Genomic DNA, 19,565 nt, shown 5'->3' with positions numbered 1-19,565 from the left:
ATGGGTGGGTGGGGGGGGGGGGGAGGATGAGTTTGGAAGTTTATTTAGTAACTGCCAAGCTATTTAGTACATGTCAAAGCTGAAGTTCCTCTGCAGTCACACCTTTAAGATGCCTATAACTGGGGGAAAGGAAGGACTCATTTGATCTTTGTTTGTCAGGACCTCAGAACTGACACATGGGATTCTTACAGAAATAAGACAGAGCTACACAAAGACACCTTTATCAGTAAAACCACAGTACCACCTGGGCATTTTTTTGTTTACAGGAAGAGTTCTTTTTTTTTTTTTTATTGTTAAGAAAATGGCTTGAACCCTTTAAGTTTAGGATTTGTTTACAGTTATCAGTAAGTTCTATTCCCAGCTGTGGAATCTAAATTGTAATGTTGAATCCCCATCTGGAAACAATAATGCTCAACTAGCTATCCTAGGAATTTCAGATTTGGAAAACGCTACTACATAACATGGATGATGCTTACTAAGATTCAGTGATTTTCTTTCCAACTTATAATAACCTTTAAACTTATAGCAACAGCCTTCCATCAACAATCATTCTTTGTGAATTTGACTGATGAACCATCAGGAATTAAAAAAAGGGAACTAGCACCCCAAATATGTGCCAAGAGAAAGATTACATGTGACAGTTTGGGCAAAGGGTGTACACCATTCAGGTCAGCTGGGTAGCTCAGAATAGGTGTGACAATCTCAGACGTGAGCTCTGGAAAGAGCTTCCACGGAGCTACTCACAACTCTCTGGAGTGGTCATCGTGGGAAGAAGAAAGAGAAGCAGTATCAGCCAGGACAAGCTCCCTCCCAGCTCTCACAAACTGGTGCTGGAATCAGCACTGCCAGATGTTCTGATCCCACTTCCCCAGGCTACCTCCTGAAGCAACTACTGTCTTCTACCACCGTGGTGGAGGGGGTGGGCAAAGGCTTAAGCCAACAGCCAGATCATCTCAATTACACTCAATGACAATTACAGTCACTAGATTCCAACTATCCCTCCTCTGGTATCACTTTAGTTGCCCAGTCCTGTACTACCCAGGCCCCGTAACAGACCCCCAAAGCATCTTTCCAAAACATCACCTCAGCTCTCTAATTCACAGCCTAGTAAATGCCTGTCCCTTTCCCACCTCACCTTTTGTCCCCTTGTCTCCATGCTGGCATCATTTCAATTACCAATCCTCCATCTCCATGACAGTGAACAAAGAGCCCTTTATCCCACTCGTCTTACAATTCCCCATAATCACGTACACAGATTTTTCCACAGATTCACATTCCTTTACTATTTCTTATTTTGAGCAATTTGTAAAATACAACAGCAGTATACATACCAGCCAATACTAGACACGTAAGCTGAAGCTCATGATTAAAGATGCAAGGATCTTATGCAATCAATACCAAGGAGAAAGATTTTTCCCAAAGGCAATTTAGACCACAGCTCTAAGTCTCATTCTGAAAAAGAAGCTCACTTCATTTTCTGAATTCAAAACCAAAGGAAAAGATCTTTCCAACTTCATAAAAGCTTGAACTGTCCAAAATTATCCTCGAAATCCTTTGTTCCTCCTCAAATATCTAAAGACTAATTTTTCCAACTAGGCAAGCACAGCCTAAAATAAATTTACAGACTCTTCAGAAACCTTAACTCTTATGTCGAGTAGGTTCATTAAATGCCAAGGAGTTCTTTCACGAATTGCAAAGAGAAGCTATATACCAGAGTGACATAGACAAAGAGACTATCAGATTCAGAACACTTACATAATTTATGCTGAATCAAGAACATGAAATCAATTAGAGAAATGAATAGGGGGGGAAGAAGTGAAGTGAAAAAGCAGATTTTGATAAAAAGCTTCACAGAAAAAATAGCATCAATGTTATCTGAGGAGATTCTAGGCATACTGAGGGGGAATAAATCCACTACAGACTCCAAGGCATTAAACTACGAGAACAAGAAGATCTAAGATCGGCATGCAACTAAGTTAAAAAGAAGTGTCACAGTGGTGACTACAGTTGTGGTTTCTAGCAGACATCTCTCTGCACATACCTTACTACAAGTCAGCTGTTTCCAAAACCAAGAAAAACGTACAAAACCATACACAAAGTTTTGGTTGATTGGTTTAGGGGGTTTGTTTGTTCACGAGCCAATAGAGGATATTAAAAAGACATCGTGGGTTATAGAAAGGCCAGAACGAAGACTGTACTCAATTAGCTAATGTTAAGTCATAATCCTAATCTTTCAAAACTAAATTTAAGTCCCTTCTGAAACTTACCTGAAAGATCCCCAATGACTTTACACATAAAGTAATCTGAATTTTCAATATCAATATATCGAACTTGGTTTGATATATATTGACATCAGTTGCTGTTCGCCAACAGCAAAAAAATCATGTTTGCAAGACAGCTCTAAAGAAGCCTGGAATAAGTTATCTGCTTAGCATTATGTAAAAGCTTTGTGGGAATCCAAAAAGCAGATCCATTCCTTAACACCACAGTATCAGTCATCATCTACACCTCAAGAAAATTTTTCAACTTCTGGGATTTGGGGAGAAAGACCAAAAAGAAAAGACCAAGTCTCTGTAAAATTCATTATTTTCTATGTAACCTTAATTCACTTTCTTATCACTTTCTTTTCCGCTTCTTGAAAAGAGTATCCAAAAGATGAAATGAGAGCAACTAAAAATTTAGTCCCTTCTGCAAAACTCAGGTGAACCTGAACCTCTCTGAAATGTTTGCATGCAATTGTGGAAACAACAGTTTAGAGGTACCAAGCACAGAAATTCTTAGATCTTGTTCTTGGTGGAGATTTATCAGCCTGTTTTCAACACCAAAAAAAAAAAAAAAAAAAAAAAAAAAAAAAAAAAAAAAAAAAAAAAAAAAAGAAAACTAACATGTACTAAACATCTCCCCAGGTTATTCTGTAAAAGAGTAACATTGTTCTTAAAACATTTCAGAAAATTTCTCAGGAAGGTCAAAGTTGTCTATACCAGATGTCAACAGGTGAAAAGTTTCTTGTGATGTAAAGCATTCATTAATCTTGAGCACAGCTGGGTGATGGGACATAACATTAAGCATTACTGCATAAGTTTACTGTAGTAGGAGTAAAACTTACAGACAGCCTTTCCAGTGAGAGAGACCCCTCCTACAAAAGTAGACACTTCACAAAAGAACTGGAGGTGGCAGCTGCCTGCAGTTCTGAACACCTGTGCTGAGATATTGCAGGGATGAGAAACCTCCCTGCACCAACCCTTTCTCTCAAGGGATCCAACCATGGTGACCTCCCTAAAATAAAGTTGGCAACATGAATGGTGCTGGTTTTCAAAAAAAATCCACACCTCAGCTCATCTAACTGGTACCAAAAACTAAGATGGCAGTAACGAAACTGAAAGCTTATTTGAAGACCTTAGTGCTGAATAACACAGTTCTCACTTCATTGTTTTACTATCAAATCTAGTGAAGTTAACAGTGCCTTTGCTTCCTCACTGGTGAAAACTCAGAACACACTTTAGACTATACTAACATAGCTTACATTCCTGAACGGCTTGTTGCATAGTTTTAGTATTTTTTCCGTATACACTAGTGCTCACAATTCCACATCTCACTAGTCATTCAAAGAAACATTGAACATTCTGCAACACCTAAATGTTGATGCAATGCTATATTGCTGGGGATGGGGGAGGAAATCAAATGTGTAAAAGGAGCGTAATTTTAAATGAGTACAATTTAAAAATTACTCAGACAGAAAACTTACCATCTCCAGCAGGCAGGCCTCGTTCTTTTTTCTCATCACATTTGTTGCATTCACTGAAGTACAGCAATAAGAACATATCCAGAAGGACCCAAACCAAAGAGGTGGCAAGGACCACCTTGCAATATGCAAATTTTTTCATGGCACTTTAAGTCAAATACAAAAATAAAAAAGTATAAATAAAAATATTAACAGGTTTCTTTAATCCAGTTTTAGCGACCACGTTCTATATCTGAAAAAAAAAAAAAAAAAGCAAGTCACAAAAAGTTACCTGGGGACAGCTAAAAGCAGAATTTTAACTACATTTTAAAAGTAACAATTTAGTTACCGAATGCTGTATGTACAAAAATGAATGGTCTCTGCACTCCAATGAAATTCAGTGAAAAGGGGCAATTAAAGAAGCATTACTCCAGTCCTTTACTGTGTTAGCATTCACCTCCTGAAACACTAAAATGAGTGACCAAACCAGACGGCTCTGCTGAGCCACTGCAGAAGAGGGTAGGCACATCTAGTGACATTAAAAGGAACTCTTTAGATCTCTGGAAATTAGAAAAAAACTAAATGAATGACAGAACATCCCAGGAAGCAGGGTATCAGCCTGTGCTGCATAAAGCCCGTGGCTAATGCTCCTCATGCTCCCCGGTAGCACATGCTGACTTGCTGGGCCTCACTAGGAATGCCAGTTTACAAATGCTTGTATTTTACATAAAGTCTAATGGTGCTTTAACCTTTGTCACAAAAATGAATGCTTTGCTTTCAGCAAACCAAAAATAAGCATTGCTTTTGGTAAAGTTACACAGTAGGCAAAGTGAAGAAAGTACCCACGAGCCACTGTCATCACTTACTAGGAATTCAAAACTAAAGGTATCACATAATAATTTGGATGCTTAAAGAGACTTTAATAATTCAATGCTTGATTATAGAGCAAACATGCATACATTTCTCAACATGTACACATTAAAATTTTAGAATACCAACCTTTGACATTCTCGTTCGCCCTACTCAAATTACCAGCAAATTTTATTAGAAGGACAGCATATATCCATGGCCAACAACTGGGTAGGGGAGAATCAAGAACAGCTTTGAGCTTGTTCACTTACAGTAAAATAGGAGCTTTTTTTAAAAAGTTTTTTTATCAGCAGGCTCTCCACCAGTGCTGATGTGTTTCAACACAAAGTATTCCCAAAATATTTCCCAATGGGCACAGCTTACTAGATAATACCAGAATTGCAGACATTCTTAACTTACCGAATAAACACACTGGAGTTTTAAAAGGCATACAGAGTTTCTCCCACATTCTTTTAGCCCAAACTGAAGAATTTATTGGAAAGGAGAACTTTAATAGTGAGCCATGACTATGCAAAAACCTCACACAAAGCCTGTATCATTAAGACTACCTTTCCTTTAGTATTTTATTGTCATAATTTGATTGCTGCCTTCCCCTCACTTCGAGGGAAAAATACAATGACATTCCTTTTCTAAATACAGCTTATTTATTCCTACTGGCAGCAGAGACATTCATGTCTCTGTGCATCCCTTACACTTCCGTGCCATAAGCCTGGATGGCACAGCAACATAGAGGCCTGTGGCCTTCCACCTGCAGAAGACGAGAAGGGTGTACATCCCTCTGCTTCCTGCATAGGTGTGCATCAAATACCAAGAAAGAACTTTGTTTGGGATAATCGTAGTTTGCAAATCTATACTTTTGGTATACAGGGATGACAATATAAAATTAAGGACTGCAAAAGTATCATAATTAACAGCTTTATGATGAAATAGCATACAAAATTACCACAACAAATCATGAAGTGAGGTATGTTAAGAAAAAATCCTAGGGGTTCTTTTTGTTGTGTTCTGTTTGGTTTCAAAATGACACAAGGATAAGCCTCAAGTCTGGATCTTAGAGTTGCACTATAAAGCTCTATAAAAGCATCGGCTTGGTGATCAACAGCAGTGAAGGACAAAATAATCTGTTACAGACCTCTAAGAGACAGACAGAAACCAAACCATCCCTATGCCATTACACAGCGTCTGCTTTATTGAGTGCTGTATGAACATCCAGTCTTGTCATTCCAAAAAGGATGCGGAAGTATTAGAAGGCAAGTTAAAAGAATAGTATTCTTCCTGGCTGGAAAAGATGTTAGCTACATCAAGTGGCAGATCTATAAAAATCAAAAGCTGCACAAAGATGGTAAATAGAGAACAGCTATTGCCTGGGACTCCTACCTTCTTGTATTGGCAGAAATCAAGTGAATTTAGCAGCAAGAGGATAAAAACACAAAAGGAAGGCATTCCCCACAATGTGTATTTACGCAGGGGAACTGTCTGCCACAGTACGCTGCCAGTGCTGCAAGCCATTCGTTAGCTGTTAAATACCAAGTCCTCACCTCTAATTTAGGCAGTCCCTGACTATGACTGTCAAGTACCTGCATGCTAGGAGAGTACAGTGAAGGGTCATTATTTCCCCTGTTCTCTTCCCTAGATACACACTATCAGCCATCAGCAGAAACAAATCCAGACAAAATTTGTCTGATGTGGTACGACTGTACTTAAACCCTCCATGCCATTGGTTTCTTCATTTGCTCTAATTTGGGACACCACAGAAACAATCTGGCACAGAATCGAGTCGTTCCACCACCCTGCCTATACTTAGAGAAAGCAAATGCTATTTATAAATAATATGTTTTAAAAGAAAACAAAATAAATTCTTACAATCTCAGACTACTTGAAGTTCAGACTTGTGAGGTATTAAGCTACAGAAGAAAGTGTAAAACACACAGGAGGACAGTGCTTAGGGGTCCTCAAATTAAGGAGAACTCTGATCTGGTTTCCAAAAATACTATGTCAAGTGTTTTAAAATGCATCGGATGGTACTATAGCTGCCACTAATGCAAGAAAATTCCTTTGAGAGTTCAGTGAAATGTCAAAGAGACACTTTGTGAATCCTTTGAGGGTTATGGAAAGCGATTAAGAAGCAACAATGCAAAAATTCAAACAAACACTGGTTACCATCCATAAGGCCCTTCCCTGCACCTTCAGTCAAGGATCATCACTCCTGTGGGCAGTCTACCATCTCATGAATTACACCGTATTTTTATCACTGGTTTTATGATAGCACTTCCACTAACTGCTTACCAGCAGAATTCAGGCAGCACAGCAGAGAAGCAGAGGGGGCTAGAAATGACGCTGAAGCAACTGCTCTTCGCACACCAGATTCTTGACCTAGACAGAGCTCTGGAAAAAGGATTCCACCATCCAGGGCTTGGGCTGTAAGAAATGCTAGGTACCTCCCTCCAGTGCTGGAGTGGTGGTGGCAGCCTCCCCTGCAGGAGCGATGCTCTGCCCAAGGTGCAACTTTTTCAGTGCAAAGGGCTACAGAACAAAGTGGGCAGACTGGTACACCGTGAGCAAGGGCAAACAGGAGATAGATGTGACTTCACAGAAACTTTGCAGTACTACAAGTCTGAGCCCCATGATGAAGGGAGAAAAGACAGCTAGGCATTGCACTTAAAAGATAAGTAGATGGAGATTCCATTCATCCCTCCAGAAGGGCTTAGTGAAGGACAAACCCAGTGACTTGTGGCAACAGAAGGAAAGCCTGCCGATGTGCATTTCCCAGTTACACTGCCTGGGCTGCTGCTGAAAGACTAATGAGCCTGTCCAAGTTCAGCTCTTAGATAACCACCCCTTGGCTATTCATTCACGTATGAATCAACGATACTGCCAGGTGGGAACCTGAGCATATCGGCAGTGACTGTGGAGCTTGGAGGAGTAGAGTGCAGCACACATGGAACCCAGATACTGCTCTCCTCAACTGCTCCCATGGGAGGGCAAGATTCATGCAGGAGTGCACACAGCCTATCGCTACCTGGCAGCATGGCTGGTGTAGAAGGCTGGCTTCTAAGAAGAGAAAACTCACTTTGAGGAGCAAGGACTCTTGGCCAAGATCTGTTTGATAAAGCGAGGCAGGCAACATCATGGAGAGGCTCTCATGCTACTTCCGCAAAATACACAGAAGATTGAAGCAGAGCTACTTTGAAAGAATACAGAAACATCTCCTGAGCATCTGGGGAGATACTCAGGGAACCCAGGGATTCAAGTTCATAAGAAACAAGAGCAGCAACAAGAAAGGCATCTGTAAGGATACTGGCGAAAAAAAAGGCTGAAAATAACACAGATGAACTGCTTAGTGGGCAGCAGGATGGTGACACTGGGTGTGGAAAAGGCTAAGATACTCACTGACTTTTTTGCTTTTGTAACTGGATGCCCCAGGTCAGAGTCTAGGGGCAGAATCTAGTGGGAGTGAAACTTCACATGCAGGACAGATTGAGTCACAGATCTCTTAAGCCACCTGGACATGTGCAACTCCATGGCACCAGATGGGAGGCATCTGGGGGCGCAGAAGGAGCAAACTGATCTTATTGCAGGGTTATTCACTATCATCTCTGAAAGATCATGGCGATCCACAGAGCTGTCTCAGGGTTAGGAAGAAAACTATCAAGAAGGCAAAGGAGGATCTGCAGAACCATCTGCTAGTCACTCTTACTTCAGTGTCTCCGAAGATTATGAAACAAAACCTCCTGGAACCTACATCCACACAGGAAAAAAGTCCCAACCAATCCCAAAAGGGCAATTGGGAACAAACAGTAAAAAGATCAGACAGTACTGATTTGCCAAGGGTATATCTTACTTGACCAACCTGGCAGCTTGCTTTAAGGAAAGGACTGCTCTGGTGAGAGAGAAGTGCAGTAAATATTGTTTACCTTAATTTTAACACAACTGTGATAGTCTTCCCAAATACTTTGTCGGAAGTGAATAAGTGGGCTACCAGGTAGGCAGACTGCTGGCTGGACCACCAGGGTCTCTGGGTTTTGACCAGCAGTACAAAGTGCAGCTGACAGACATTCACTAGTGGTGTCCTTCAGAGGTCAAAACTGGAGCTGATTCTGGTTATTGTCTTTCCTGAGAACTTGGGGGATGCAACTGAATGCACGCTCAAAGTTGCTGGTGACACCCAACTGAGGGTGGAGCATGCACATGATACTCTGAAATAGGTGGCCAATGCAAGGGACATCTAAGGTCTAGAGAAACAGGCAGGTTAAAAACCTTAAGAAATTCAACATGTGCAAGTACAAAGTCCTGTACCCAGCATGGAATAACCTTATTATCCATACAGGCTGGGTGTCAACAAACTAGGAGGCTGCTCTGAAGAAAGAAACTTCTGGAGCATGATAGCAGCTTTAACGTGAATCAGCAGTTATGTCCTTATGGCAAAGAAAGTCAGCTGCACCTATAAACAAGTCTGGTATCGACAGCAATAATCCTAAAATGCATAGGTTTAATGTTTAGTTTTGCTACTGAGTCACATAATAAAACTGAAGCTTTTTGCAAAACCAGGTAAATTTTCCTGCCTGCAACACACTGGATAATACAAAATGAAACCTTTAGACTATAGAAGTAAAGAGTATTGAAAACGTCTTGGAAATAGTAGAAACAGAGGCTGTAACTGAGAATAAAATGAAAGGAGGAAAAATGGGTGCATTCAAGTCTTGTTACTTCTGAAGGTCAAGTAATTTTTTTTTTCCCCCTGACAAAATCCACGATACACTGACACTACAGAAAAAGGTCATCTTTAAAATTACTGCTCATATAACGTGCACTGTTTCACTTTACTACCTCTTTTACCAACACAGTTGGCATGAGAAAGAATGTTTCCTCTTTTCAGGATGACACATGACTACTCAGTCATTTTTATCTTTGGACCAACTCAGTCTACAATATGACTTTGTAACAGACTCGACAAAGGGCTTCATCGCTGTTATTCCACTAACTCAAGTTTCTACACTGGATGTGGCATCTAAACAGACAAAGCTGATATAAAGCTTGTTTTCCAAACTTTCAAGATATCAGTAAACAGAAGTTGGCACGAAGTAAGGGCTCATCAAAATCCTGACACAACATTTGCTATTTCTAAGCTATTAATATAAATTAAAATCCAACCGAAAGTGATTAACTTAACAACATGCGAGGAAAGATTGATAGCCTACACAAAACCGAATTTTCAGATTCTCAGCCTATTTAGTAATGCAGGAGAAAAGACTGACATAGTCTAAGGCAACATATGTAGAGATTTTTTGAGCAAACTTTCATAAAATGAAACAAATGCAAATTGTCCTACAAAACTCCATATACCTGAACTATTAAGAAGGCCTATCCAGTTGATTATGTCTACATATGAAAACAGAAGTGATGTCAACAATAGACTCAGATTTCAGAGCTACTTTTGCAACTGTGCCGATTTTCTTCTTCTTTTTACTGGCCTATGCTCATTTAAATTGTTTTCAGTGCTTGCTTGCAGAGAGCTCGTTACCCTCAGCTCATCTGTAAATGACTCAGTTTGAGCATAAAAAAAGCATTACCTAGTTTCAAGGCTATAAGAGCAAATGTAAAAAACATTCAAAGCAGAGAAGGAACCTGTCACTCCTGGAAGACCAGCGTATGCTATATCTTCTCCACAGAAACACACACACATCTGTTAAATTTCATTCAGCCAAAAAATATGTGAGTTTGAGGATGCCGATACTCCTCTGAAGTTAGCTCTCCATTGGGCTGCATTCATTTGATGGATTTTGAAAGGTTTTAGTATTCAAAAGTCATCTGTTTAGTAGAATTCAGCAACAGTAAATTCTGATGAAGCAATGAGAGAAACCAGATCACACCGATCTGAGCAACAGGAGAACAGTTCACTAGAAGCAAACCTACTCTTCAGAAAAATCTGGGAAATGGAAGTTGGTAAAATCAATTTCTATTCTTCTTGCTCTATGTAGGAAGACACCACTTAATTCAGTAGAAGGGAGTTTTCAATTCATAAGTCTTTTTTTTTAATGACTACCTGGATAAACTCTCAATTATGTTTCTAAAACTGGTAGGTCTTGGATCGAAGGAAGAATAAAACAGAAACATAGCAGTAGCCGACAACAGTTGAAAAACAAGAATGAACTTCATACACAAAGGCAGAAGTTATTGGTTCATACAGGCTTTCCTACAGATAAATTAGAAGGCATAAAGATGCTTATAAAAGTAGATGCTCTTGTAAGATGAATGTCTGGCTCATCACATAAGAAAGCAATGCCAAAAATGAAACAACAGGTACATACTCCATCTGCAATTTTGTCCAACTGTTTATACCTGCATGGAACTAAGTCTCTGTGCATTTTAACCTCTGATTCTCCCCATTTAGAATCATAGAACAGTTTGGGTTGGAAGTGACCTTCTTATTAATCTTCACTTAACCTCAACTTTTATGCTTAGCTCTAATTACTTTTACAGATACATAGTAAGGACATAACATTTCTAAACTGAGTAGAAACACTTTCAAAACCAAGATGCTCTTTCAGTTACTGCAAGGAACTTGATTTGAGAGTCATTGCTATTTTAGTACCTATAATTTTCAGAAACATCTTAAATCATTTAACTTCTGAAAACAGTTTATTATTTCACAAATTAGTGTTTCTCAAATGAAGTTGTCAGCAGCATGTACTATCTTGAATAAATGTCCTCAAAATTTTCCAAGAAATGGAAAAATGGTCAATGCTTTCAAGCAGTTCCCAGTACTACACAGTCTGTCCTGGTTCTATTTCTAACCACCACTATTCAGATAAAAATTATAATTTGCAGATTAACAACTACCAAGTATGGCCCAAATTTTAAATATACTTTACCTCCATTTAATATAGATGAAATATGTAAAAACTAATTGGGACAAGGACATGGAAAAGATCAAACTCAAGATGAAATAAAACCATCTGAGAGTACCTACTCTGGTACAACCAGGACAGCATGCATAATATCCCTTCTGTAGGGCCCAGAAAGAACTGTCATGTGACATTTCAAACTGTGCTAGCAGAAAAGTCCTCTACCTGAAAGCAGTATAAATGCAAGGATATTCAGAAGGACAGCAAGTTGTCCAGACAGACATTGTTAATTTAATATAGTAAGTATATTAATACTGTATTAACATAGTATACATTGAAGCAGTAATTGATAAAGTATATAAAACCTGCAAACATTTCTAGAACAGACTAAGTGAATGATCAGGGATATAAGTAGATCAGAAGCTGAATAGAAAGCAATACAACTGTGATAAAATTAGACCAGCGTAAATTTCACTCAACCTGTAACTGACTTCAAAGTTACTGCTGTAAGCTAGTGCAAAACATTTTAAATACAGATCCCGCATGGTAAACTTTAATTTGAGGGAGATCAAGACTAATATAAAAAATAATGTGGATAAATGATTACAAGAAAGACTGTAAAAGCTTAAAAGTTGGTAGGCTGATAAGATTGCACCTTCAATAAGCTGGGAACTGTTTTCTCCAGTAATCTTGATGCTGGGTCTATACAGGTGACCTTAAAACCTGCTGCCATTAAAGAGGAACAAGTGGTAAGGCACAAGGAAAGATGGATCTGCAGACTGGAATAACAGAATCAAGAGGACATTTTATGAACTATGTTCAATAGTATACACTGCTATCACCTGCAGAGTTTCAATAAAACAAAGGCTCATAAGGGTGACACTGTGATAAAAGACCAATGAGATTTTTTGATACATCATTGAAGTATTCTTCTTAGATATGAAACCAGAAACCATTGCTTGGTGCATCAGTATTTCACAAGGGAAGGGCAGAGGGAGAGCTATGTATTCAGCACCGATGATGTTTTAAAGCAGAGCCCTGCAGATTTATGAGAGACCACTGCAGGGCCTGGACACAGTGCTCCAAGCAATCCTTTCTGCTCCAACTCCTCCAGCCTGGAATTCATAGAAGAGCAATGAACATAAATGAAAAGGCATAAATTAATTGCTTCCAGAACCAAATCCAAATGGCCAGATCTCTGCCATAAAACTCCTCCATATCAGCTCAGTGTTTAGGGTAAGCTCCTTTTTTTGTCTTGTTTTTCTGTTTTTAAATTGGTCTTCTAGAATTAAAAAACCAAAACACTAAAAAAAACCCCAAAACAATTATCCATACTCATCGACTCCCCTAATGCCAAATTCTCCCAATAGATTGGTTTTGAGAATAAAAGATTATTTACAGAAATCCTCAAATTAAAGTCTTTGAAAGGCTTTAAGTTACTTTTTATCCCCAGCCATACTCAATACTTTTCACACTGATATTAGAAAAGCACTATCTGGCTTTCAGGAAGAAACTGCAATGGGCAAAGTTTCAAATGACCAGATAAACAGTATTTTAATCAAATAATATAAGTTCAAAGCCAATTTAATCCACAGATACAGGATTTTCATTCTTTTTTAAACAACTTTTGCTATACAAGAAAAAGAATAAATTGGTCCAGGAGGGAGACAAAATATTCCCTATCAGACTATCACTGTAAATATTAGAAGAGCTCAAGAGGATAGCTAAAATTTGGAAACAGAGAATAAAGTACAAAGATTACTACTGTTATAAACAGCGAAGATTCACTAGACTCCTATTCCATGACTTTAGAGTAGCTTTTCAAATGACTGAAGCAACAATTTCACTTTTTCTGTCTGCTCTATGGGTTGAATGAAAATTATCTAAAAATAGACAGACTTACTCAGGGATCCTTCAGACATTTCCGTTCTTTCAACTGCTTTAAGATTTAAAATATACTTCTATTACACCCAGTGAACAATCAGTATACATTACTTAATATTGCCGGTCCTATACAAAAAAAAACCTCTATACATGTTTTTACAGTACTGCTTCAAGTATCAGGAGTACATCATTAGTTCAATTTAATTACAACACATAACAAAATGAATACACAGATATATAGTACCTTGAAGCCAATAGCAGTAAGTTTTGGTATAGACATTAAGCTATCGGGTATTACAGTATTGGCAGACAACCACCATTATTTTGAGAATATAAATAAACCACCATTATTCAAATCTTTTCCTTCTTACATTGAACAGCAGATATTGCTTCTGCTGACAGTTACAGAATAAGCAAACCTTTCAGGAAAGCAGATTTATATTTTCTATTCCTGAAATAACTGCAGTCTTAAATTGGGCTACTGACACCTCAGATGCTGACAGAGAGCAAACATTCCTCTTCAAAGCCATAGCTACTTCACATACGCACTCTGGGAGGGCTACTAAGTGCGCTTGACTCATGAGTAACACCCAGCTAGAGAATACAGACAGTATTTTCATCAGTGAGTATCACAAGCAGCATGAAGACAATGAGCAATTCACAAGTAAAAAGCTTTTGTTATCGATGACAGCAGCAGAGGACTTTAATGTCAGTGTTTGCAATGCACCAAGCTCATAAATCCCTGAAATACAATAATTAAGAGCTAAAGATGCATCAGTGAGACCTGTTTGAGCTTTCTGCCACCCTTCACAGAGGCCCTGAAGGATGAGGTGGAATTTTCTTTGCTTTTTTCTTTTTGGAAGATTCACAGTTGGTGACCCAGCACTTAGCTTTTTCAGTACAGCAACACTCCTGCCAATCAACATCCTAGAGCTATGAACTGACTCCAATCTTCAATAAATCCCTGAAGAGCTGTGCTAGCTGCTCTTCCAAGCCCAACACTATGACACTGGAAAAGGAAGATCTAGGTCACATCAGCACAAGCGTTCTAGGTGAAGACCTTCATTTCCTCAAGAAAAAACAATTTTGTCATGTAAGCTACAGACCTTGCAAGTTTACTGTTACTCAGAAGAAACAGTTTTTTAAAACTAAGTAATTTTAGTTTTGCTATCAGATCTAAATGCCACTTTCAAGGCTCTTTAAAGAAAAATTAATATAACAGAAATGTCACAGTAGTAGAGATTAGGCTAACAGTATACTATTTGCCGTCTGCAACAAAAACCTGTAAATACCTCCACTTATTTTAGAAACTCAGGCTTGTGATATGATGTAACACAGCATGAAGGCTTCTCACCAAAGGAGCATCACTTGGCCTGACAAGGCATATGTTCATTAAGACCAAATGCATACAAGGAAATAAGAATTTCCAATAATCAAGAAGTCACACATTCCAAAGACTATGAAATCATCTGGGAGGTGTAAGATGAGCTATAGATAAAACAGGCTAGTTGACAGGACTTCTTTTAAAGTTAAAATTCCTGCTAAAGAAATTACATTTAGTATTGCGAGCAATCTTCATTAAGAAATCATATGTACTAGACCAGTCTACGTGGAAGTAAAAACGTAGTAAGCTGTTCCATATTCTCAATGTTCATATTTTCCATTTTCCTTCAATGCGTTTCTGCATAGTCCAGAAAAATCAAATTTAGTTCCATAATTTTGTGAAAGTTCTACATTAAAATGTCAAACTGCAAACTCAGTTTTTACCATCTGAAACTGTTCTAAGATGAATACTATCCTTACCAATAGATCACTCTTCATACAGATGTGTCAAATACTTAATGGAATTTTCTGCAGATGATACTTTCTTCAGTCTGCACATGTCAACATCAACAAGCATCAAGTAGCATTTGCTTTTGAAGGATTTTAAGGAAATAGGCAGATTCTTCTTGAAAACACTGATGAACATAGACAAAGGGGTTTGAAATTTACTCTCCATTCTGCTATTAAGGTAGAAGTTAGAAGAAAACTAGCAATGCAGGTGGCCAGCAGTAAAGAATCACAAATTTCAAGTAAAAATCTTTGACTACATAAAGGTCAGAAGAATTCACTGTCACCAAGCTAGTTACACATTTTCCATAGACAAAGACCTAAGCAGACTATCAAACAAGTGAATAAATCTTTTACAAGATTGAAACCTTCCCCATATGTTAGGAGAAATTGTTGAATCTTGCAAGCTAGGTCTCAACTGTTCTAAAATACACAACCTCCATAAAGCTTCTGATCATTCTTTAGAGATGTATCAAAGCCAAAAGCTAGAGTGGAATAAAATTGTTCATTAATTCTTCAAACACTTTTAAAGACGGCAGAAAATTACATAGGCAAATAGTCATCATTAAGGATGAATCACTAATGGGCAAGAATCTGAATTAAAGAAAAGCAGACTCAGCTAATTAGAAAAGAAACATTATAAAGCAGATTTCTGGAAACATAAGGTAAATTGCAGTGAACAGATTCAACCATACTTATGCGAGTAACTGCAGAAAACTCTAAACCTGAAAGCTCTCTATTGTAGGTTAAAATCCAGAAGGGGAAATTGAAGGAATACCAAACACGTTCAAAGAAAATTTTTTCTCTGCCTTCAGTGTACGTGAAAAACATTTAAAAACTTGTACTTGGTCTAGATGAAAGGTTTTGGAAACTACACAAGTAAAGAAAAATTGATGTTACATGCTGAGGCCATAGAGGATTTATCCTAGAGAAGGTGGCTGAATTCTGCCTAGAGTAAGTGCAGAACTTGCTGACAAATCAAATATGGGCAGATACCAAGTTAAAAACTGCTGAATAGGATAATGCATGTGACTAAACATGAAGACTTAAAGAATTAGGAAATATAATTTGACAAAACAAGGGTGACAACCACTTAACACATGGTGTGTTATATTATCTCAAGTAAAATGAAGAATAGTAAAGAATTCAAAGGTTTTCTTAATAAGTTTTACCTCCCATCTCTTTAATAGTGATGCTGCACTATTAAATGAAGAGAACTCAGTTTGATCCACTCAGGTCATACATCAGTCCTAATGCAAATACATGAAACTGTTCTTATGTTAGCCGCCTCTACAAACATGAATACATGAAAAAGCTAGATTCACGGACAAACAAAACAAAAAGCTCAACTGAATAGTTACGAAAATTAGCATAAGTTTGATGATATTAAAAACCAGACAATATATGGTCAGCCAATAGAATAAAATCACTTTTAATTGCAGAATACTGAGACTATACAAAAAAAAAGCCTAAAAAGGACAATTAATCCAGTCTATTAAATTTCATTGTGAACAACTTTGTCTTCTCCACTCTGCCTCAAACCAGATACATTAGATAACCCTATAAAAGAATACTTAGAAACCAAGAGTTCATTTGCACTGTTTCCAGACAAACGCTGGCTACACTGAAGACTCTTCTTAGACTCATCTTCAATACTACAGTAAATATTTTAAAGCTCTTCACATTCTCTAGAGTAGTACTTCCACACAATTAATCCCCCCCCCCAAAATCTACTAATTAAAACTTGGTTTGCTGAAACTTTAAAAATACAAAGTATGAACACTAAGACCAAGAGCATGTTGCATTTAAATCCAGCCAAGTGTGACAAAGAACGCCTTGGTTTTATAGTTTTTCAGAATGAACTTTCTTTTGCACACTGGACATATCACTATAAAAAGCATAGCACTATTAATGAGAGAATGTAAACAGAAAGAAAAAGGTCTACATCAAACAGGTGGATACACATTTAAAGAAGCCCTTGGGTAGCCCTATCAAGTCACTGTAATCACAGCATTTGTGCAGGACTGGATGCACAGTTTAGATTTCCAAAGGTTAAACAGAACCACTGAGCACTCTTCCCAACTTTCAACTTCCTTGGAAAAAAAAAAAAAAAAAAACATTCAAGTTCTCATTTTATCAAAAGCAACGGTATGGAAACAATAAGTTGAGTTCTACAGAAAGCAACAATCCTGTTTTGCTTCAAAAAAAATTGTACTTCTTTTAAACAAGAACAAACCTATCATGTTTTGAGTTCATTTGTTAAGGAAAATGCTAGAAAAACAAAAATAAAAATAAACAAAACCGCAAAAATTAAGTTTTCAGTTTTATCATGGAAAGTATTTGAAGTCATTTTCACAAGAAAAATGCTACATCTTCAGCATTCTGTAGTAAATGCTTTTCAAATATTGCTGGACTTTATTTCTTAATACTCTAGAAGATAAATGGCAGATTCACTCACATATCAAATTTCCAGACTATACTCTTACAGCTAGTGATTCCAGGAAAGGTTTTCAATGTGGCGTAACGTGTAACTTTTCACAGTAATATGTAAAAGCTTTGGTAAATTTAAATAAGATAGCCACATCGAGATCTAGGTATTGCATCAAAAGGGAAAAAAAGTAAGTAACGTTTAGAATTTGTTATTTGTTGCGCTGTGCAGCAGTCCAGAAAAACCTGAAGAACGTGATATAAGTTAAGGCAGAAAGATTATTTCTTGAAAGAGTTCACTTTTTTCCCCACAGTTACCTATAAGATTGATGCTAACAATTTTCTGCGTAGTTGCAAAGAAAACAATTAGTAGAACAAGTATGGCAAAGATGTATTAGACTTCAATAAATTACTCAACCTTCTTCAAATCCTTAGGTGCTTATCACTTCACCTATTTTTTTTTTTTTACAGAAGTCGTCAGGCGCTCTGTAAAAAACAGCTGATGTATTTAATTTGACATATCATTTTTGAAAGTATAAAACTGGTAACAACTTAAGCTTTTTCTACAGTTCAAAATTCATACCTGACTAGAAGCCAGGAGAGAAACAGGTCACCACAGAAAAGGTTAATCTGTCAGAAAACATTAAAAAAGGGAATATGATGGAACTGGTTTGCAAATTCAGCTATTAATTGGAGACCACAGCATTTCAGTAATACAATCACTTTTTAAATTTAAATTAGATGCTTTTTAAAGCTGCTCTTAAAATTCAGCGCTCCAATTCACTGAAAATTACTTGCCAGTACCTTTTCTGAAATATTTTCAGCCTCTCTGAAAATACTAGAACCTTTACAACAAGAGAGAGTAGACACCCCTAAGAAGCCATTCCGCATGGTTAGACCATGGTAAAAGATTCACCAACACACTACTGCGTAAATATTTGCATCTTCTCTCTCATCCCCACATGCCAGCTTTCTACTATGCCAGCTAAAATTTACACAGCAATGAAGCAGCTCAATCAGGGAACTGGTAAGACTGAAAAATAACCAAGAACAATTGTGTTTTTTCAGCCACATCAGTCTCCCAGTGCAGACCCAGACCAATCAGGTAACCTCCCCCAAAGCAGTTATTTCAACTCAACTCTGTTACCTCATTGAGCTCACCATTACAGTCAACAACCACAGAAAAGATGGCTGGGCTACAGCGAAAGAAGTATCAGTGGAGCTACAGCTGGAGAGGCCATAAGCAGCAAATCCAGAAATACAAAAAAATCTGCTCTGATTTTTTTTATTTTTTACCCTAAATTTTTTACTTTAAATAGCCTCTATTATTATTTAACAGTATTAGCTAGTAATTTTTTATATATTTTTCCACCTGCCCTAAACTGATGCTTGTTCCAGCTACGCATTTTAAGCACTGAATTCAAGAACATGCCACATTAAGATTTTTTGAAGTTGACTGGAAAAGGATCCACTTAGTATCCTGAACAGTCTTTTTCCTTTTCACCCCACTGAATCTGAACTTCAAAGCTGGTCCAAACGAGTTTCTCAGACTCAGTCTGTGAAAATTAATCTTATGAAAGGTGCTAACAGGTTTGCAGGAAGGAAAAAAATCATGGCAAAAAATAAACACTAAATGTCAAAACCTGGATATCAAGTGAAGAACATCATTTAACACTCTAAGTACAAGTTAACTAGTAAATCTTTCAGCCAAAGGAAACGGACTGGTTGTACCACAGCTCTGTCTGTCTGTCCTGTTAACTTTGGTTCTCCATCTTGTTTTAATCAAGCTTAAAAAAAAACCCAGTAGCAAGTGGGAGATGCATGCAGAGAGAAGGCTTAACAACAACATTGTTGTTGAACACCTCACTGGGCATCCAGGAACTACAATGGTAGTTTAGTAAGTCATCTCTTGTCCAATAAGGATACATTAAAGAAACTGTGTTTACTGGGGAAACACAGAAAATAAAAACCAGGCTTCAGTTCAGCAG

At 37.7% G+C, this 19,565-nt stretch overlaps 1 protein-coding gene across 2 annotated transcripts in view; it reads right to left on the bottom strand.

Moving 5' to 3' along the window:
* Nucleotides 1-19,565, bottom strand: part of GALNT1 (polypeptide N-acetylgalactosaminyltransferase 1) — a 60,922-nt gene that overhangs the window by 39,360 nt on the left and 1,997 nt on the right. Inside the window, exon 2 of one of the 2 annotated variants that reach the window (XM_010138092.1) lies at nucleotides 3,746-3,974. In XM_010138092.1, the coding sequence (XP_010136394.1) occupies nucleotides 3,746-3,884 (139 nt within the window). In that variant the 5' untranslated portion in view covers nucleotides 3,885-3,974. Of the gene's footprint in view, nucleotides 1-3,745; nucleotides 3,975-19,565 lie in introns of those variants that run through there. The other variant, XM_010138093.1, reaches the window with a different exon arrangement.

Source organism: Buceros rhinoceros, unplaced genomic scaffold, assembly GCF_000710305.1.
Source record: "Buceros rhinoceros silvestris isolate BGI_N320 unplaced genomic scaffold, ASM71030v1 scaffold17236, whole genome shotgun sequence".
Classification (NCBI taxonomy): domain Eukaryota; kingdom Metazoa; phylum Chordata; class Aves; order Bucerotiformes; family Bucerotidae; genus Buceros; species Buceros rhinoceros.
The sequence above is the reverse complement of the archived record's forward strand: the minus strand, read 5'-3'. Positions and strand labels throughout refer to the sequence as shown.